Source organism: Corvus moneduloides, chromosome 7, assembly GCF_009650955.1.
Source record: "Corvus moneduloides isolate bCorMon1 chromosome 7, bCorMon1.pri, whole genome shotgun sequence".
Taxonomy (NCBI): Eukaryota; Metazoa; Chordata; class Aves; order Passeriformes; family Corvidae; genus Corvus; species Corvus moneduloides.
In genome coordinates, this window is record NC_045482.1 from 11,055,775 (window position 1) to 11,073,940 (window position 18,166).

Genomic DNA, 18,166 nt, shown 5'->3' on the forward strand with positions numbered 1-18,166 from the left:
GAGTGCTTCAGGTGGATTGAGATGAATCAAGTTTATTCTTCTTCTCTATACCAGAATTAGGTTTTGTGTGCTTTCATTCTTATTTTTGTCCAATTCCCCTCACCCCCTTCCCCAGTTACGTTAAACAGACCAATCAGTAAAGTTTATCACCTTCTTTCTGACGTGGGAAATTCAAGTTGTCCCAAGAAATCCTGCCAGCTTCAGCAGCTGCTGAAAATTTCCTCTCTCCGAGTGGACCCAGATCCCAACATCCATCTTCTAAAGGTTGCTTTTCAGTAGATGTAGCTTGGACATTAATCCCTTGAAGTTCAGCGTTCAGGAGTTAACACACTCTGGTGGAACTCAAGACTCCTGAGGGAGTAGGACATCTCTTGCTCCATGAGAGTCACTCACGGAAGCGAGCTGCCATTTGGGAGCTGACATTAAACAGCATTCTGATGGGCTCCAGCCAGATGGCTGGGACTACACAGCTGCTTGGAGGGCTGCTCAGTGCGGATCTGAGCAGAGGAAAGGCGCCCGAAAATTCATGCTGCAAACATCAGAAAGGTCACTCTTCACTTTTGAGGCAGGTTGGTGGGTTTTGAAATATTACTGGCAAAAGTGGGCTTGAAAATCTCAGGCTGTCATGTGGTTTATGGGGTTACCTTCCCAGCAGAAAAATCTCACAGCCTTCCATGTCGTGTTTTTAGGGCTGCTGGTTCTTGTCACTTCTAGAAGAAGTAGGTGATATCCTCAAGCAGGGTTTCAGATGTGATGACAGCTGGAAAAACAGGGAATGATTCAAACTAGGAAATCATGGACTCATTTCAGAACTAGTGACAAAAAAAGAAAAAGCGTATCTAGATGCCATGACCCTGTGCTGTAACTTTATTCCTGGATAGCTGTTACTTGCCTGTTGTACTCTTGTCTGTTTGAATCAGTCTGTTCTTCAGAGGGAATATCCAGGCTTTGTCCTTGCCCTATCCTCTTGTTGCCATCTTTTATGGCAGCATTGGGAAGCAGGATCTTGTGCCCACTGAAACTGCTCATGCAGCTCTTGTTAGGGGCAGTCTGGCCTGTGGTGTAGGGATACAGGGTCCTGCACGCTATTATCAGAGGTGGTAAAGCTGCCATTGGCCAGCCAAAATCTTATCTCATAACTGGCTTGGGTCCCATTATTTCTACCTGGTGCATTACCTCTACCTAGTGCATAATTTCCTAGAAAAACATGTGAGGGAGGATGCCAGGTGATGAACTGAGGGTGTCCCCTAACCACAGGCACTGAGATGAGGAACTCTGAAACCACTCTCAGGATTTGTCATGGGACAAAAGCTGCTTATTTTTGTCAAGATTACTGCTGAGCAGGAGGATAGGAACATGTTAAATTCTGCTACATGATCTGTTTTTAATTGTTTGTTCTTGCTGAGCTGAGAGCAGTGAGACTTTGATGTCAGCATCAAAGGAGTGGAGGGTTGCTCTACCTACTCTGCAGTAAGGAAAAATTGACATCCTAGTGCTACTTTTCTCTTAAAAAATGAATATAATACCTTCATGTCTGAGAATCCTAAAATAGACATGCCAGAAACTCCTGGGAGTGGGTCCAGTGGTTGCATGATTCTCAAGCCTGCTTTTTTTGTGCGTGGTAGGATAATTTCCTGTGGTTGTATATGTATATATATATATATATATGTGTGTGTGGGTGCGTGTGCATGTGCCTATATAGAAACCTCACAAGTCACATTCTGCTTGAAGGATCTGAGCACAGGAGAGTCTGACCTGAGAATTGGATGTCCCATACCAGCTTAGCTGCAGCTGACCTCACGGGGCAAACCTTGCTGCTGGGTAGGAAGCGCAGGCACAGACCCAGTGGGGACCCAAGGCCAGGGTGGTGGCTGCATGGGGTGCAGGAGCCATGGAGATGCTGGGCTGGGCAGTGTGGGCACTGCCTCACAGGCCCCAGGTCTGCATGTGCAAGAGGTGCGCGTTTGGCCTCTGGCTGCTTCTTTAGTGACTTGCAGGATTTTTGGGACTCGTACTGTCTTCACTGCTCAGACAACCTTCGGCATTTGTAGTTGTCACCTGAATGGCTTCTTCAGCACAAAAGGATAATGTGCTGTGGTACAGAAAAGCCAGAGAGAGTGGGTAGAAATTGTCATTTCTTTCTAGATGACAAGTGAAATTATCAAAGAGGAAAAAAATGAAGGATGAGCAAGCAAGTAATAAGAATGAAAGGCAAAGGATACTATGGAAAGTAATTTAAATCTTGGGCATATCCACTGGTCATGTACTGTTAAAAAACAATTTTGCACTCTGTACATATATTGGGCTTTTTTCACTCTGCCTGTGAAGCTGATAATGGATTTTGTTTTCCGTGTGTTGTTCTTTATATCAAAGGAAAGGCATAGGTATTTTTATTAAATGCAGCCTTAGTACATTTAATTAGAAATAAAGATGGGATGAGGAGCAAAATTTGCATCTGAATTTCTCCAGAATTTGTAAGTTTGAGTGTGACAAGTGGAAGTGTCTCTCATTCCTTGTGTCTAATTAAAACAGTAAGACGTGCTAATTTGCAAGTGTTAATTTATTACTGTTATGCTGTCTTCCACTAAAATCATTGAAACCTACTAGCTGGGTTTTCATATTTAGCATATTTGAAAGTAGGAAGGCTTTTAGCAGTTGCAGCATTTTGGCAAAGCTTCCAGGTGGTGACTTGTGTAATATCAGGGTGTAACATTAGGCAGTCACTCTTCAGCTTGCTTCATTTCTAATTGGCACTGCTCTTGTGCTGTTTGAGGTTTGTGGTGAACATCGCAGGACAGTGAGGCTATTCTCAGGCATAGTTGGTTATACAGCATGTTCCTGCCTTCCATAACGCATGTATGTACCACCTTTTGCAATTTCACAGAATAGAACAGTGGAACAATATAGGCTTCTGGGCTTCTGAGAGGTTTTCTCAAAAGAGAATAGTATTTGCATGCAGGGAGGCTCAGGAAACTTGTCAGGTAATGAACCCTTCATTTGTTTGCTGTTAATGGGCTATTCTAGGAAGATGTCTAAGCAGGGAGATCTCTTGAAACCTGTGAGTACGCTTGTTGAAACTGCTGCTTTAGTTTGTTTGGTTTTAGGTGGATTTTTTTCTTGTTTTGATTTTTTGTGTTGTTGTCTCTTCTATTAAGCTTCAACAGAAATACTGAGAATAGGATAGGATTTGGATCTCAGTTTCTCCTTGGAGAAACTTAAGAACTAGTACAGGTGTCTGAACTGTTATATAGCATAAAGTTCTGCACAGGCTTAAATACCTTTTGGAATCAGCTCTATTCATGACTTGGTAACTTTTTTAATAACCCGCTGTGTCAAGGACTATACTTACTTCTCCTTTTAAGAAAAGTACCAGTTAGAAAGGGCTTAATTGAACATAGAATGAACTTTTTCTGATAACTCTGTTTTCTTCTGAAATCACTTTTGTTTCCTTCGTATTGTTTGCAATGATGTCTCATGGATGTAAAACTGCTGTTCATTAACTTTTGGAGCAAAACATTTTCAGAGCAACTGATTCTTAGCTTGATACAGATCTGGGAGCCCCCCAAAGGAAGGAAGGATCCAATATTTATCGTACTACTCTCAGAGCAGACCTCCTCTCCAGTTTCAACCTTTGTGCTTTCTGTGTGTTAGATGTTGCAGGAAACCCTAGTAATGCTGATTTTTTCCTTTTTTTCTTTTTTTTTTTTTTTTGGACAGATGATTCAAGAGAGCAGGGTTCTTATTGAGACGGCAGACACCACTCATGACAAGATTGTTCAGTGCCAGAAAGCAGGTAATCCATCTTTATTCAGCAGTTCTGGATGGGAGATAGGACATAATGTGCCATAATTTACTTACAGTTTGTGACTAATGTAGCATTTTTCACCTGGATGTAGGTGACCATTCCAGTCTTTCTCTGGCACGCTCTACCCTCCTGAAGACTCATCTTCCAATAGCAATGCAGGTGTGGGATCAGACAAAAATACTCAGCTTTCACCTTGGAAGCTATTTCTCCATCTGCTCTACAGCTCTGAACTGTCTGACAGCATTTAAATTAGTCAAATGAACCAGAAAGGCATTAAAAAGGAGGGGGGTGAGAAGGCGTGGTGCTTTAGTGAGTGCATTCTCTAGCTCAGTTATTCCTTTGAACACAGAGCGGCAAGAGATTTCTATACCCACAGGACCACAACAGTCTTAAATACTATTGTTTCTGATAGGCATTTTTGGATTTGGCAAGTGATAAAGGCTACAGCCATTTGCTTCTATTAAATATAAATAATGAATGAAACTGCTGTTTTGTAGTTAATACTTCAATTCATCTTTTTATTTAGGGGAAATTGGAAGCCATTTCAGCAGTAGCATTTAACTGACTGTATGTGGTGCAAGAGCAGAATGGAACCTAGTCTTTGCTCTTCAGCCATGCTGGCATTGTGGTACCAAAGGGGTGAGAGGCAAGTGGCCATGTCTGGCTGGAAGTCGTGGACCTCATCATTGTGACATGCCTTGGGTCCTGTGTATCTGCGTAAGCAGCGTAAAATTTCTGGTCCCAAAGCCTTCATCGTGTGTAGAGGGTTTAGGAAAGAGACAGTAACAAGAAAATGCAGTACCAGGAGGGTGTCTAGACGGTATAATTTAAGAGCAATACTTTGCACTAAACTATGCAGACTCTTCAGCAGCATCAGCCATCTCTGCACAGCTTGATCTGTGCACAGAGAGAAGAACCCACGACATTTGCCTGGGCACTGGAGTCTTTGTGAGCAGGAGATGTGTACAGAAAATACCATGCAGTACCATGCTACCACACTGATGTTCCGTTTCGTGCAGTTCCCCTCTCCTTCCTTCCTTCCTTCCCCCTGGAAAAAGAGAAATTTTTCAAGAGTGTTCAATTTGCTGCTGCATCCACTTGTATTTTCATTTTTGTTTGCCTTATTAGCCTTAAATTTTCTGATTGAGAAGGCAGCTGGTGAGACATGAAGCACTTCTCTGAAGCCACGGGGTTTAGAGAAAGGAAAGGGCTAGGAGAGAGAGTATCCCTCCACCTGCTCATATGCCAATTAATTTGTTGCAAATGTTACCCAGGCGAATTTTTATGTAACACTTTCCATGTGGCAAGATGAGGCACTCAAAATTAAAAGGTGTCAGAGGTGCAATTGCCTGTGACATTGTCCTTTACCCCTCACCCCAGTTGTGCTTCCTTTGAACATGTGTTCCACCAGACCTCTGTTTCATAGCCTGTTTTGGTGTGGGTTCCCTGTGCCTCAGGGTCCTGCTGCCTCTCCCAGACTGGTTCTTGTGGGACTGGTTTTGTTGTTGTTTTTTTAATGTGCAGGCTCGGCTCAATATACAGTGGTCAGCAGCAGCTTAGACCCTGCTAAATGCTTTTACTGGTGTTGCTACCTGCAGCCTAACAAATTTTTGTGGCTCCCTCTCTCTGGGGCAGTGCTGTATCCAAGTTACAGATGAAGAAGTGAGGTCCAGAGGGAAAAATAACTAAAAGGATGCTGCATAAAGGCAGGGCTGCCCACGTAGAGCTGAGATCCATTAGCCTTCATATTTTTTTCCAGGACAAAGCAAGTCATTTGAAGATTTTCTTTTACTGATTGAAGTGAAATGTTTTGTAAGTCAGTTGGCATGAAGCACACCTGCAAGGAAATCTTGCTTGGGGTGCAGTTATTTAGACTGTTTTCCAAAGGATGTACTGCAGGAACTCCGTTACCCTTGACAAGCAAAGCCTGTGAGTGGGTGAGGTTTTGGAATATAAACAGTAGAGAGAGAAGTCTTGCATTGTGTGGGGTTGAACAGCCTCAGTGTTATTGAGCTCCTGGAGTCAGTGCAAAAGAAGAAAAAACTATTGTTAGTCTTCCAGGAGTGCTTTGGGCAAGCTGTGCTGAGTGCAAGCCTGCCTTAGACTGTCCTTCAGCAACCTGCCAAACATCCTCTGCATCTACACTGTGCAGATGTTCTCTCCATTGGCATTTCTTTGATGTCATTTCAATGAAGCTCAAATTTGTGAGTGACATTTACCGTAAAGTGCTAGGGAAGGGAAAGCTATGAAACAACTGGAGACGGAGCTTGGTTTGTTCAGCCAGGGTAGGCTTCAGATGCTTTGGAGTTATTTAGTGCCAGTTTGGCCTTTGTAAGGTATAACCTAAGGGAACACAAGCAGCTCTTTTCCATTTTGTCTCTTAATCTACACCAGACTCAGAGAAAGGTTGCATACACTGTGCAGATCTTGTGAAACTGGTGGACTGAGTGGATACCTTAAGATTTTTAATCTGTTCCTAGATTTCCTGAATTCTTGTACCAGGCAAAAGATCTGCAGATGTTTGCCACAGAAACTAGCAATGAAATGCAACAGGGCTGTGGTTGGAAGTCTAAGTTCTCTGTGCTGCAGGAGTAGCAATCCTGTGATTAGAGTTATGTGCTGCTGACGTAATTTATCATTGTGAAGTACAAGGGCTTTTCTGTATGACTGTGATTAAAATTAATGAGGAGATGTGCATTGGAGCCTGCATTTGCTGTGCTCAACAGGTATCTTCCACGTGTGTCAGCCTTCCAAGGTGCAAAGTCATCAGCTCAAGGAGAGCGACAAGTGACTGCCTTTTGTCGCAGTATTGGCAGCAGTGCAGGCGGAAGTGCTGGAGGAGTGTCTGTGCAGGGACAAGTGCTTGTGTGGAACCCCAGGATTGGCAAGAAGAGCCACAAACCAAGTGGAAGCACAGCCCCAAAACTGTACATGACACCTTTATTCTGGAAAATGTTCTCCCAGGATGAAGCCATAAAAGTAAAAGGAGGCAGGGGGAAAGCACAGAAAGAGGTTGTAGGAAGTCCTAGCTGCAAGACTGAAAATGCTCACTCAACATCTGTAAGGAAAATCAACTGTGCACTGAGTGATGTGTCAATCTGTATTTTTAGGAATGGAATTCCATGAAGAGCTTCATAACCTTGGGACAAAAGAAGGTTTGAAAGGAAGAAAATTAAGCAAAGCCATTGAGAGTTTTGCATGGAATATCACAGTGCTGAAGGTAAGCACAGAAAGTACCACATCCTGTCTCGTATTAACTTTATAAATAAACCTTTGCTCTTTTAGCTCGTCTGTTTGTACATCTTACTAATGCTGAAGCAACATGTTCTTTTTTTAATGGGATGTTTCAACTACCCCCACTTACTGATATTTATCAAATAGATCCATTATGCCTCTGATTTGGAAGCTGTAAAGGGAATTATCTAAGCCTGAACAGAAGAGGAAAGATGGCTTGTTGTTTGTATCATCAGGGACATGGCTTTGGTTGTCTGTTCTGCCCCATGCACCCTGAAAGTGACATGTTTGAGGTCATTGTGTCTCAAAGACTTGTTTTTGTAAAATGAGAACTGGAGCATCTCTTTGGGAAGGCACAGGGCAGGAGGGACTGGCAAGAAAAAAACATGAGGAATATTGTAGGTCCTGCAGGGTTATGTTTCCAAAGCACAGCGCTGTCCAAACAGCTAAAAAGGGAATTTTCATCCCTTCATGCTGACTGCACAGTGACGTACCTCGGGGTGAAGTGGTTACTCACTGGGCTTTAGCTGCTGGTTCAGCACCAACGAGCCACAAATTGTCATGGTAGCTGTATGACTGAGCCTGGGTGAAAACAGCTAGGGACAACCAGAGATGGAAAGAGGAGAGGACTTGGTGCAGCCACAGCAGAAGACAAGGAGAGGACCTGAGCCAAGCATTCAGGTTGTTAGCATTCAACTCCAGCTTTCACAGCCTCATTTCCCACCTTGCTCTGATGGATCACACTTCCCTTCTCTCAGTCCCTGCTCTCTGCTCCAGCTCCCGGGTTGCCCTGTCTGACAGTATCTCCCTGTGACCTCCCAGTGCCTTTCCCTTTGCTGAAATCCCAGAGCAAGCCAGTTGATGAACTGTTCTCATCAAATATACCCCTAAATGTAGCATGCAACAGTAGTAGGAGATGCATGCATCAGCATTGTGCTGGAAAGAGCACTAACGTGTCTTGAGCAGGCGAGGGAAAAAGGAGTTGGGAATAGAGGGGCTGAAGAGCAAAAGTGTGTGGGAGAGGCCATTGGTGGTAGAGAAGTGTTAGAGAAGACCTGGGAGACCTGTGGTTTCTTGCATACCTTGATTCACCAGGAGAGAGTGGAAAAGTGGGTAATGGAGTCAGTGTCAGCTCAGTTAATGGGACCTCTGATGAAGAGAAAAGTCAACCAGTTCAAACTTACAGACTTAAATAGACAACCTATTCCACACAGAGCAATTGTGGTTAGTAGCTAGAGTCCCTGCCTCCCAAAAAAAGCACACTAGGCAGTTCTGAACATTCATCTGAATACCTTTAGCTGTGTTAGGTAAAATAAATGTCTCACGATCAGAGTCACTCAAAATGTTTTCATTTTTTTAGATGTTTGTCAAATGTGAGGTTTGTACCTCTGAGGGTGGCCTGTGATTAATGAAGGTACAAGTAGGGTATCAGAGAAACATTTTCCATGAAAAATAATTGCTCCCTAGCACATATTGTCAATATACTGAAGAGCTTTTAAAACATCTAGTCAAGGTCAAGGAATAATTTACTTGTCTCATTTATAAGCCACAACTTCTTTTCTACCTTTCTCACACAATAAAATATTAACAGAATTTGTGACAACTATCCATGAAATGCACATGAAACACCTTTTCATTTTGACTGAAGTCCAACTCAGGAATGACATTAGGAAACTGGGAATGAAGTTGTGCCTTGGGTGTGAAGTTGTGCCTCAGGTGCCTCAATCTCTGATACGAGACCATTAGTAATTGTTCTAATTTGTCATCTTTTTTTTCTTCTTCTTCCCCTTAAATAATCCTGTCTTTCAGTGATCCTGCCCATAACAAACCTGCATCTCCTCTTTAGCACTGAGTCCTCTCAGTGCTGATGAGAGCTACTCAGGAGGATTTGGTGGGAAGAGACCAACAACCCTGCCCCACTCAAGCCATAGGTGTTCTCCCTATGTCCAGTGGCAGGGTGGACACTACAAATATATTTCACTAGATGTTGGTATAGTGTTGTAAGAAAAGGAAACATATATCCCATAACATCTCACAAATGCATCAACTGCTTTCCATGAGGTGAGGTGAGTGAATGGCCGATGAGAGAAAGCCTCTTTGTGTGCTCGGGGTAGTTGGAGGCAATTACATCATGCAGCAGGAGTCAGTTTATGTGAGGTGCCTGTGAGCAACAGCAGGTATTATGTTGTGCTTGTGCTGTGAAATGATTAATAGTCTTTTCGTAGGCTAGTGAAGCCAAGGCATATTTAATTAATGTGTTTCTTTATAAAGACTCATTGCAGTAGGTAAGCTTTGAATAAAAGAGGAGATGCAGTAAGAAATTGCCACTGGCAAAACCATTAAATACCTACAGAGTGCAAGATTAAAGTGTATTTTATAAAAATCCTAACTGTGGACATTCTTCAAGTTTAAAAATGCCCTGGGGTACTTTTAAGAGGTGAATCAAAATAGTATGTCATTTTCTTCCTTAGTTTATATAAACTTAATTACATATTAGTAATACCCACTATAAGGACAAACTGTTTGCCAGAAGGTAAAAATGTCACTAAGAACATGGATGTTATAACTTGGTGACAGTCTAACAAGTCAGCTTTGACATCAATATTTATAAAATGTCACATCTTCCTCTTTGGTTCCATGTTGTGTAGAACACTGTCAGGCTCACAGTCAGTAATACTGAGAGGCATAACTTAAGTACACTAGACAGAAGAATAATGCTCTCACAGCAATATTACAGGAAAGGTTATGATCCCAAATTTAGTCTCACTTTCGTTTTTATTTCCATGCAGCACCAGCTTTGTGTCTTCATTTTCCTCTCTGTATTTAATTGTGTGCCAGTAGAATGCAAAGGTGGCAAAAGAAATTTTGTGTTTATCGCCGCACAGGGACCGTGGTGTCAGGAACCTTTCATTTCAGCCTACCAGGCACACAAAGCTGCTCAGCTGAGGCAGCTGTTCTGGTCTGACCCTCCCTTGTCACAAAAGGTCATGATTCATTGTCATGATTCATTTTCATTAGGTATTTCTTATTTTTAAAGCAGGTGACTCTCCATTTCCTGGAGCAGAGGCTTTTACGTGGGTGTGTGGGCTCGTGCTCGTTTCTCCCCAGATGCTGGTGCTTCTCCTGCCTGCCTGGTGAGGCCATCTCTGCTCTGGTTCCTGTGGCTGCTTTTGCAGTGAGCTCCTCCTGCCTGCGCTGGGAGAGAGGGGAGCACAAGAGCCTGGAAGGCAAAAGCTGATAAGCCTCCTTGGGGCAGAGAGGGGGAGCACCAGAGCCTGGAAGGCAAAAGCTGAGAAGACTCCTTGGGGCAGTTCTGGCTTTGAGCTGGATGAGTCCTCCTGACATAACCCCTGCCCTCAGTGCCACTGTAGAGCACTGGGTGGTTTTTGGGTCAGGTACACTCACATGTGGGTGATGTCATGCAGAGCCAGCTTGGGTCTGCTCCTGGCCTTCTCAGCTCAGGACAGAGCCAGCTGCCACCTCTCCTGGGGCTCTTCTGCCCACTCTGTCTGCCTCTCCCATGGGATCTTGTACCAAGCATTTTGCAGTAACTGAGGCACTCTTAGCATCTGTCACATGTGCAAACCACTGATTCAATGACTGCTATATGAGTTTTTTGGAATGTTTGAAGTAAAAAAGTTGTAGCCTGGAAAACTACTCTCCTTACTGAGGAAAAACTGTCACAGACTGCCAGGAGGTGTTTCCGCGAGCAAAGAAGTTGGGATCTGCCTGAGTCCCAAGAGCCTGGCGAGTGAGTCAAACAAAGTTTGAGTATGTTGGCTGTGGTTCAGATTTATTGCTCTCACATGGACATGCTTTGACTGTCTGCAGACAGATTTTTCTGGGCTATTTGTGCTTTGGTGGATCAGCACATACAAAGTCTAGAAACAATACCACAAGGTACTTGTATGCTGATGGTAAATATCCGGATAGTTAATATGCCAACATACTGGCTTATTTATAGACAAAACCTGGGGAAAAGAAGATAAAGTGGCATTTACTGTTTTGGCCTTCTGCTGAAGGGAAAAACACTCGAATGTTTGATTCTAATCTGCTCAGAAATGTGCATGTGTTTTTAAATCTTTTTTTGCTGCCCATGATAAGATTTTGCCTCTGCTGTCCGAAGTCTGTCTGTTCTGTCTTACTAGGACTCCAGCTGTTAGAGCATGCCACAAGACATCAAGTGGTTACATTTTCAGGGATCGTTTCAGCTCTCATCCATGAATGTATATGTTAATTATCCTATTTAAATTAATGCTGATTAGATATATCAAGACAAGTTTGCTGAATGCAGAATGCATACAATTACGGAATTGCTAATGTAGTTCTCTCTTTGGGGGGGAGGCATCCACAATTTTATGATGTGGTAGTGATCCATGTTAGCTCTGGTGTAAGTGATTTTATGCAGCAAAACTGTGCAGAAGTAGCACTTTTGCAGGCTGATGTCCACAAATGACATCTTTCTTCACCACAGTCATTTGTGACAATCAGCCTTCAGTTGCTTGGGAGACCTGCAGCATCCAGAGCCCCAAATGCACACTTTAAGGCTACTTGTAGAGATAAAAGCGAGATTTCTGACAGAGGTACATACAGACTACCTGGCCTCACCTAAACCGAGATGAATTTATCATCGCTATAAGGTATCAGTTTTCTTTATGAAGAAAAGCTATCTGTCAGACAGTGATTGTTATTCTAAAGCACCTTAAACACAGAGCTTCTGATGATCTTTGGAAGAACTAAGTCCATTCCCAGCCTTAATTTAAGGATTATTATAGTGGACTATGGAAGTATTTTTGAATGGATACTTGACAGTATTGTAAAGCCTTGGGAGATTTGTATGAGTCTTTTCACATCAGTCCTTTTTCCTGCAGTTGGGCAAGAACCATGGCTTTGTTCCTTGGCATGCTGCAGAGTGGACAGCAGAGCAGCACAGCAGAGTCTTAGGAACCTTATACGTAACTAAGCACAATGGTAACAATATATTCTGCCACATATTATTTAAATGCTACTAAAGGATTTGCATTACAATTTACTCTATCTGGATCTCAAGTGAGAGCATGATGGATTCATGAGTCCCCACAAAGCTGCTGCATTCTGTGTACCATATATTTTATTCACTGTGTCAGTTAGGCTTTCCCCAACCCCAAAATTCCTGATATCTTATCTCCCTCCTTTTCCCAGCATATCTCAGTGGACATAAGCACATTGGTGCTCTATTTGTGAAACTGCAAAATAGATGGAATGTAAGCCATAGTGTCTTAACAACAAATTCTTGTGATTTGCTGTCATCTTCTGACAGTGATAGTCCAGCAAGAGCAGTAGTCAGGAGTAGTTTGCGTGACATGGAGTCTTCATGCCTGCCTTTAAATGCTCGCTGTGTTATTCCTTATCAACTCACCTCATGTCTACTCATACCCAGATCTAGATAAATGTATTTTGAATGTGATTACCCCAAAGGATCTTTTTCCAGAGACTAACTATATTTCCTGCTGTCTTGTCCCCACATGGTTTGCATTTGCTTTGTTGAGGCAGTTCAGAGTGCTGTTTCAAACTTTTAAACCTCTCCAGACTGTGTGCCCTGGCTACTTTTGAGGGATCTGCTTCCTTCTGCCGAGACCTGCTCAGCTACAGTGGAGATTGGCTGAGCCAGTCAGTCTATGATTGAGTGGCAGATTTTACAAACATGAGGAAATGCCAAGCTGTTCTAATGATTCACATAGTGACTAGATCAGCTTGGTCTCTTATACATGAACTGAAGGACAAAAAAGAGAAAAATAATACAAACCAGCTGGGTTTCTGAGAGTGCCAAAGACAAGGTGAGGAGGTCCATCAAGGTCAAAATCCATTTAGTCCTGTAAATATCAACCTGCTTACTTTGAAGCAGTTAATTTTAAAGTAGCGGGAAAGGTGAGGGAGGAGGTAGGTTTAGGTTTTTCTTTCTTGAGTCTGTGAAAGAGTCTGGAGGAGCCACACGGGAGCACAACTTGTTCCCAGGCCCTTCGTGTGCTCTGAATGCAGTGGTGAGTGCAGTGGAGGCTCCCAGCTTCAGAGCTGGTTCCAGGGCAAAGCCTGTGCTCCTGGCTCTCAGGACAGGCTCCAGGGCTCTTCTGTATGTGGAGGTGTTGCAAGATTTTTCTGGGAGAGGAGATTTAGAGTCCTTTAAATGATCTTGAGTTACACAATAAGGAAGTAAGTGTTGTGCTTCACATGCCAAGCTGTTTTGATCAGTGTATTTTGTAAACCAAGGGAACCAAACCATGCAATTATTAGGCAGGATAGGCAGATCTTTCTTGTACCTAGCAGAGTGCTGTTCTCCACTGATTTGGTTGATAAAGGCCTCCTCCATAAATGGTGAACGCACTGGTTTTTGTCTGTTTTGCCCAAGCCCAAAGGCAGGAACCAGAGCTCTTTAACAGACAGTCTCCGTGGATTTTGTCAGTTGTATCTGATGATGGAAACTTCTCAAGTTGCTTCAACACTGTGTATTAGAGTAAAGGGAGTATAATCCCAGTCCATCAGGAGTACTAGTTAATCAGCTGGAATATCCTGTTATTCTTGGCCCTCAGCCATTCTGCCAGAGCATTGCTCCGGGAAGGATGTAGTGAGCGGTCTCAACAAGTACAGCGTGACCTCTCTAGATACCTGGCTGTTCCCTGCAAGTTTTTGAAGCACTAATGGTGTTTCTGACAAGGTCTCTGTTTTCTTGGCCAAGGAAAATTCTGAGGCATGAGTTGGATTTAGAACAAACTAAATATTTGTGTGTTTAAAATATACATGAAGGCCACCCAGGCAACCTTAAATCTTCAAGTACCAAGTGCCGGCAATAGCAGGGACTAAGCAGAGAGCAAAGATCACCAGGGTTCAGAGCTCTTGATGACCTCCTTCATGATCTTGTGAGTTTCTGTAGGGCATGAAGTCCCAGGATAGCCTGACAAAGAGGAGAGACTTTGTCCCCTGTTAATCAGTTATTGCTGGGGTTTTGTTGAATAATGTCACAGCAGGAGTGTTCCACTGACTGGCAAGGAATGATTGTCCAGACATTCAGATCAGGCAGAGTCTGTGCCTATCTGTCCAGGCACAGGGACCCACGTGGGCCTGCACTCGCCTGCCTGCAATGCTGGTGCTTGTGAGGAGCAGCACTCACCTCCCCAAGACACAGCCCTGAAGAACCAAAGTCAGTTAATAGTTTCTGTTCTTCCAGGGAGCGCACACAGTTTTCTCTCTTTTCTCCAGCCTTTACCACCTATTTGGGTGCATAGAAAATAGGACTGGAAGGGCCTGTGAGAAGCTATGTAGTTCCTCCTGCTGATGAACATTTAGCTGCTGTGGATCTAAGCTCTGCTCAGATACTTGGCATGGAAGGTGCTTGGTATGAGGCTGTACTGTTTTCCATGGTGATATCCAGTACCTGGCAGACCCAGGGACCCATCTGGCTGTTGGGGAAAGAGCTGATGGCCAGGTCATCTGAACAGAAATGTGTTTCTGCCAATTTTCTCACTTTGCTCTTCTTCCTTCAGTGCCAGGGCTCTACTCCTACCAGTGTTTCACAATGGTGGGTTTAAGGACAAGGCCCTCCTGCAATCAATGTGGACTCCACTGTATGACAGACCAAAAATGGAGGGTCACTGAAGTTCATCCAGAAAACAAGTACTGTGAGCTGCCTTCCTTTGATGTAAACATTTTGGTTTTTTTTACTGCGATACAAAGTTCTGCAATTTAGGTCTAAATATTACTCCTTCAGTTCCACTGGGATGGGTGGTTGGTATGTGTGCCAACACACATGGATGTATGTGTATAGGAGGTGAGACAGGCCATCAAATACATGTGCAAAACAACAGCAACTTTGACACAAAAGGAAGAGAACAGAAAAGTGAAAGGTGGTGTGAAAAGCCCTGAGTGATACCTTTCTGAGTTCTTGAATTTGACTAAAATAAGCCAGAGATGGATCACAAGAATCTTATGATGTCTTTTAGTTTGAGTGATGTGACAAATTGCCAGAAGCCATGGCTCTGATGCCAAGCTGCTGGCTGTGCACACAGGGTGAGATGCGTTGTGTTGTGGTGGGAGACAGGGCCAGGAGCATGTGGGGTCACCATGCATGGTACCCCTTGTGCCAGGGCCACCTCAGCAGCATGGGCTTTGAGCCCAGCCGAGGATTGGCACACTGAGGTGCTGTGCATAGAAAACCACTTTTAGTGTCACTTCACAAATGGAGGCTTGTCAAGATGTTTGAAACGCAAAATAGATACCCAGCTCTCTCCTTGTGTAGGCTGGCAGCTCAGTGAAGCCCTCTGCTTGGTTGTCTGTCATAACTCCATTATCTCTCTGTGCCTCACTTTCATCTCAGTCTTTACTGTTTCTTCTCCCCTGCTTCAAATCCTATTCCCTCTGCAATGCCCCAGTTGTATCACCTAAATCATGCCAGTGGGGGGGGGCAAAGCACCTGTGACCCCCACCCTTGATCTGGACTAAGCTTTGCATGGCTCTCACACTGTCCATCACCATGATGCAGTTCCACCTTTGCCCTGGGGTGGCTGTGTGGGACCTGGCCCTGCTGTGCTTGTGCCTTTGGGGCAGACCCATCACAGCCTGAGCCCCATCTGCTATGCTTGTCACCCTTCTCTACCAGCCTGGCAGGGATTTTGGCACCTGGGTGTGGAGGCCAGCTTCTCCTGAGGGGGTGTGTCATTTGGTCCAAAGACTTTGCAACTGGAAAAGTAATTAATAATGTTCAGGTGGAATACAAAAAGAGTTTGTTCTCCGAAAGCTGTTTTGTGCAGGAACAAGATTATCACTTGTGAGAGGTTATTTGAAAAATCAGCTGGTAAGGTTACAAGTTTCTCGAAGATACTCATCTTTTGAGGAAAAGCAGCTACTCCTGCACGTATGTGCTTGGGCAGAACTGCAGAACTGTGTTGGAAAGTTGGTACTATTAAGGTGAGGCAGTGGTAAGAGGAGGGGTGGCATGAGGGAAAGGTGGCTAAATGTAGGTGGTTCCCCACCAAAGGATGATTGCTTGGGTATAAGAACTGGGTCAGAGTCATCTCGCATCCCTTGGAGGAAGAGACAGTGCAGCCAGAAACTGCAGGTGGCACAGGAACTTAGGCAACTTCTGCCACCATCCCCTCCCTCCCCTGCAACAGTGACGTTTTCATCTGAGACATGGATATCAAAGACTGCTGTACTTGCAGTGGAGTTAATTCACACAGCCTGGAAGATGTGGAAGTTGGGAATCTAGTTGACGCCCATTTGACAACGTGACCTTGTTTGGAGGAATTAAAAAGGCTGTAATGAAAGTACAAGTTTCCGCAGAAATTCACACATTTCTTGCTTTTATCTGTCAATGGCTGTACTAACAAAGAACAAAGGAAAAGAAGCAGCTGCCTCTGTCAGGTGTTCTGGATTGCAGTGTAACCCCAGGCAAGCTGCCAGCCCTGTCCACATGGCTCAGGCAGTGAGGCGGTGCTGGGAGCCTTTGCTCTGGGCCCTCCGGTGGCACTGGGTGAGTGCCCCAAGGCAGGGCCACTGCCCCAATGCCTGGCACACACCGAGGGGCTTGGAGAGACCTTTTCCTTCCTGGGTTGGCAGTGCCCACACCACCTTGCCTGGATGCTATTCATGGCACTGAAGGCCTCAGGGAGTGAAGGGCTCTGCTTCTAAGGCATCCATGGTGGGTCTCCACAAGAGAGCCTCCCCCCACAACTACTTTCGGAATTCGTTGAGTATCAGAGCACTGATTTGTACATGGCAAGAACATTAAGAGAGAATTGCTTGTACACTGTTTTTTTTCCAGCATTTGCTTATTGTTAAATCTGTGCTGTGCCGTTCCCTGGGAGCTGTAGCTGGTACTCGCCTGAAATGGTTGTGTTTGAATGGTGTGTGATAAGAGGTTTAACATAGTCTAAAAATTACCCTTGTGGTATATTTGGAGCTCCTTACAGCTCCTGTCAGCAGATCACATACAGTTTCCCAGAGCTTACAAATGATGACAAGCTGACTGCCCCTTTTGTTGTGTGAATTATGTGCCAGCATCTACAAAACCTGCTCCCTGTGGGGGAATGGGTGTCTAATTTAAGATAGTTCCTTGGGGGAGCTCAGGAGGCAATGAAAGCTGCCAGTTGCTCCATTGGAACTTCCTCCTCTGCAGTTGCTAAGATGATGTTTGGGTTTTCCCTGGCACTGTCAGTGGCCTCAGTGAAATCCAGGAATATATTTTATAATGGAGCAGTACCTGGCCCTGGTGCTTGGCTGAAGCTGGGGGATGGCATGTCTCTGTCCTCACCTTCTCCCTCCTGCCTGAGCATTGATAGAAATCCTCTCTCCACATATCAGAATGTGCATAATGCAATTGTTAGCCAGGACCTTTGACTTCTTCTGTGCTTGTGTGAGTAAATGAGTCGGGGGAGCCAAATTCTGAATCCAGCAGGCAGTGATTAGCTGGCACGACCTTCCCCATTTCATTGTACCAGTCTAGATTCCATTACTGCCTTCTGACATTGAAAAGTGTTCATCCGCACCACTGCATATTCTGAGGGTTGTGGTTAGAGTGAAATGCTCTTTAACTCAGTGGTGGTATTGATTCATTTTTATTGTCTGGAGCCACTAGCAGTAGAAGGCTGTGGAGTAAAGACTTCTGTGTTTACATGTGTGATTATTGGCAATATGGGTCTGCAGGGAGGGCTGTGACAGTGAAAAGCCACAAACTGCATTAAGTGAAAGTTGTGGGTGTTCAGTGAGACCAGGCATTTGCTCTGCAGTTATTCTCCCCTAGATCTTATGGTAGATCACGTAAGCCCTAAATGTGGCAGGCATTCCCAAAACTTTCCACAGGAGCTAGGGAAATCAGAGGCCCAAATACCTGTGGGTGGAAGTAAGCTTTACTGTAGAACAATGGACTGCAGTCTTGCATTTTTGACAGCCACAGTCTTTTTTTACCTGGGTCAGATGAGTTCAAGTGTCAGGTGATGAACCCTGTGGGAGATAAAGGACCCTATCTTGTGGGTTATTTCCCCAGGTACAGGTGGGATCCATTTGCAGAGAAAAGTGGGCACAAAACCAGTGATTCAGGTGCTGAGGCAGCTGCTATTTATTTTTAGATCACAAAAAGATGGCATTTCTGATGTCAGA

At 44.3% G+C, this 18,166-nt stretch overlaps 1 protein-coding gene across 1 annotated transcript in view; it reads left to right on the forward strand.

Moving 5' to 3' along the window:
- The window catches only part of PLCL1 (phospholipase C like 1 (inactive)), a 187,252-nt gene that overhangs the window by 156,879 nt on the left and 12,207 nt on the right, over window positions 1–18,166 (forward strand). The window contains exons 4-5 of the mRNA XM_032114175.1: window positions 3,718–3,793; window positions 6,916–7,025. Coding sequence (XP_031970066.1) covers window positions 3,718–3,793; window positions 6,916–7,025 — 186 coding nt within the window. The remainder of the gene's footprint in view (window positions 1–3,717; window positions 3,794–6,915; window positions 7,026–18,166) is intronic.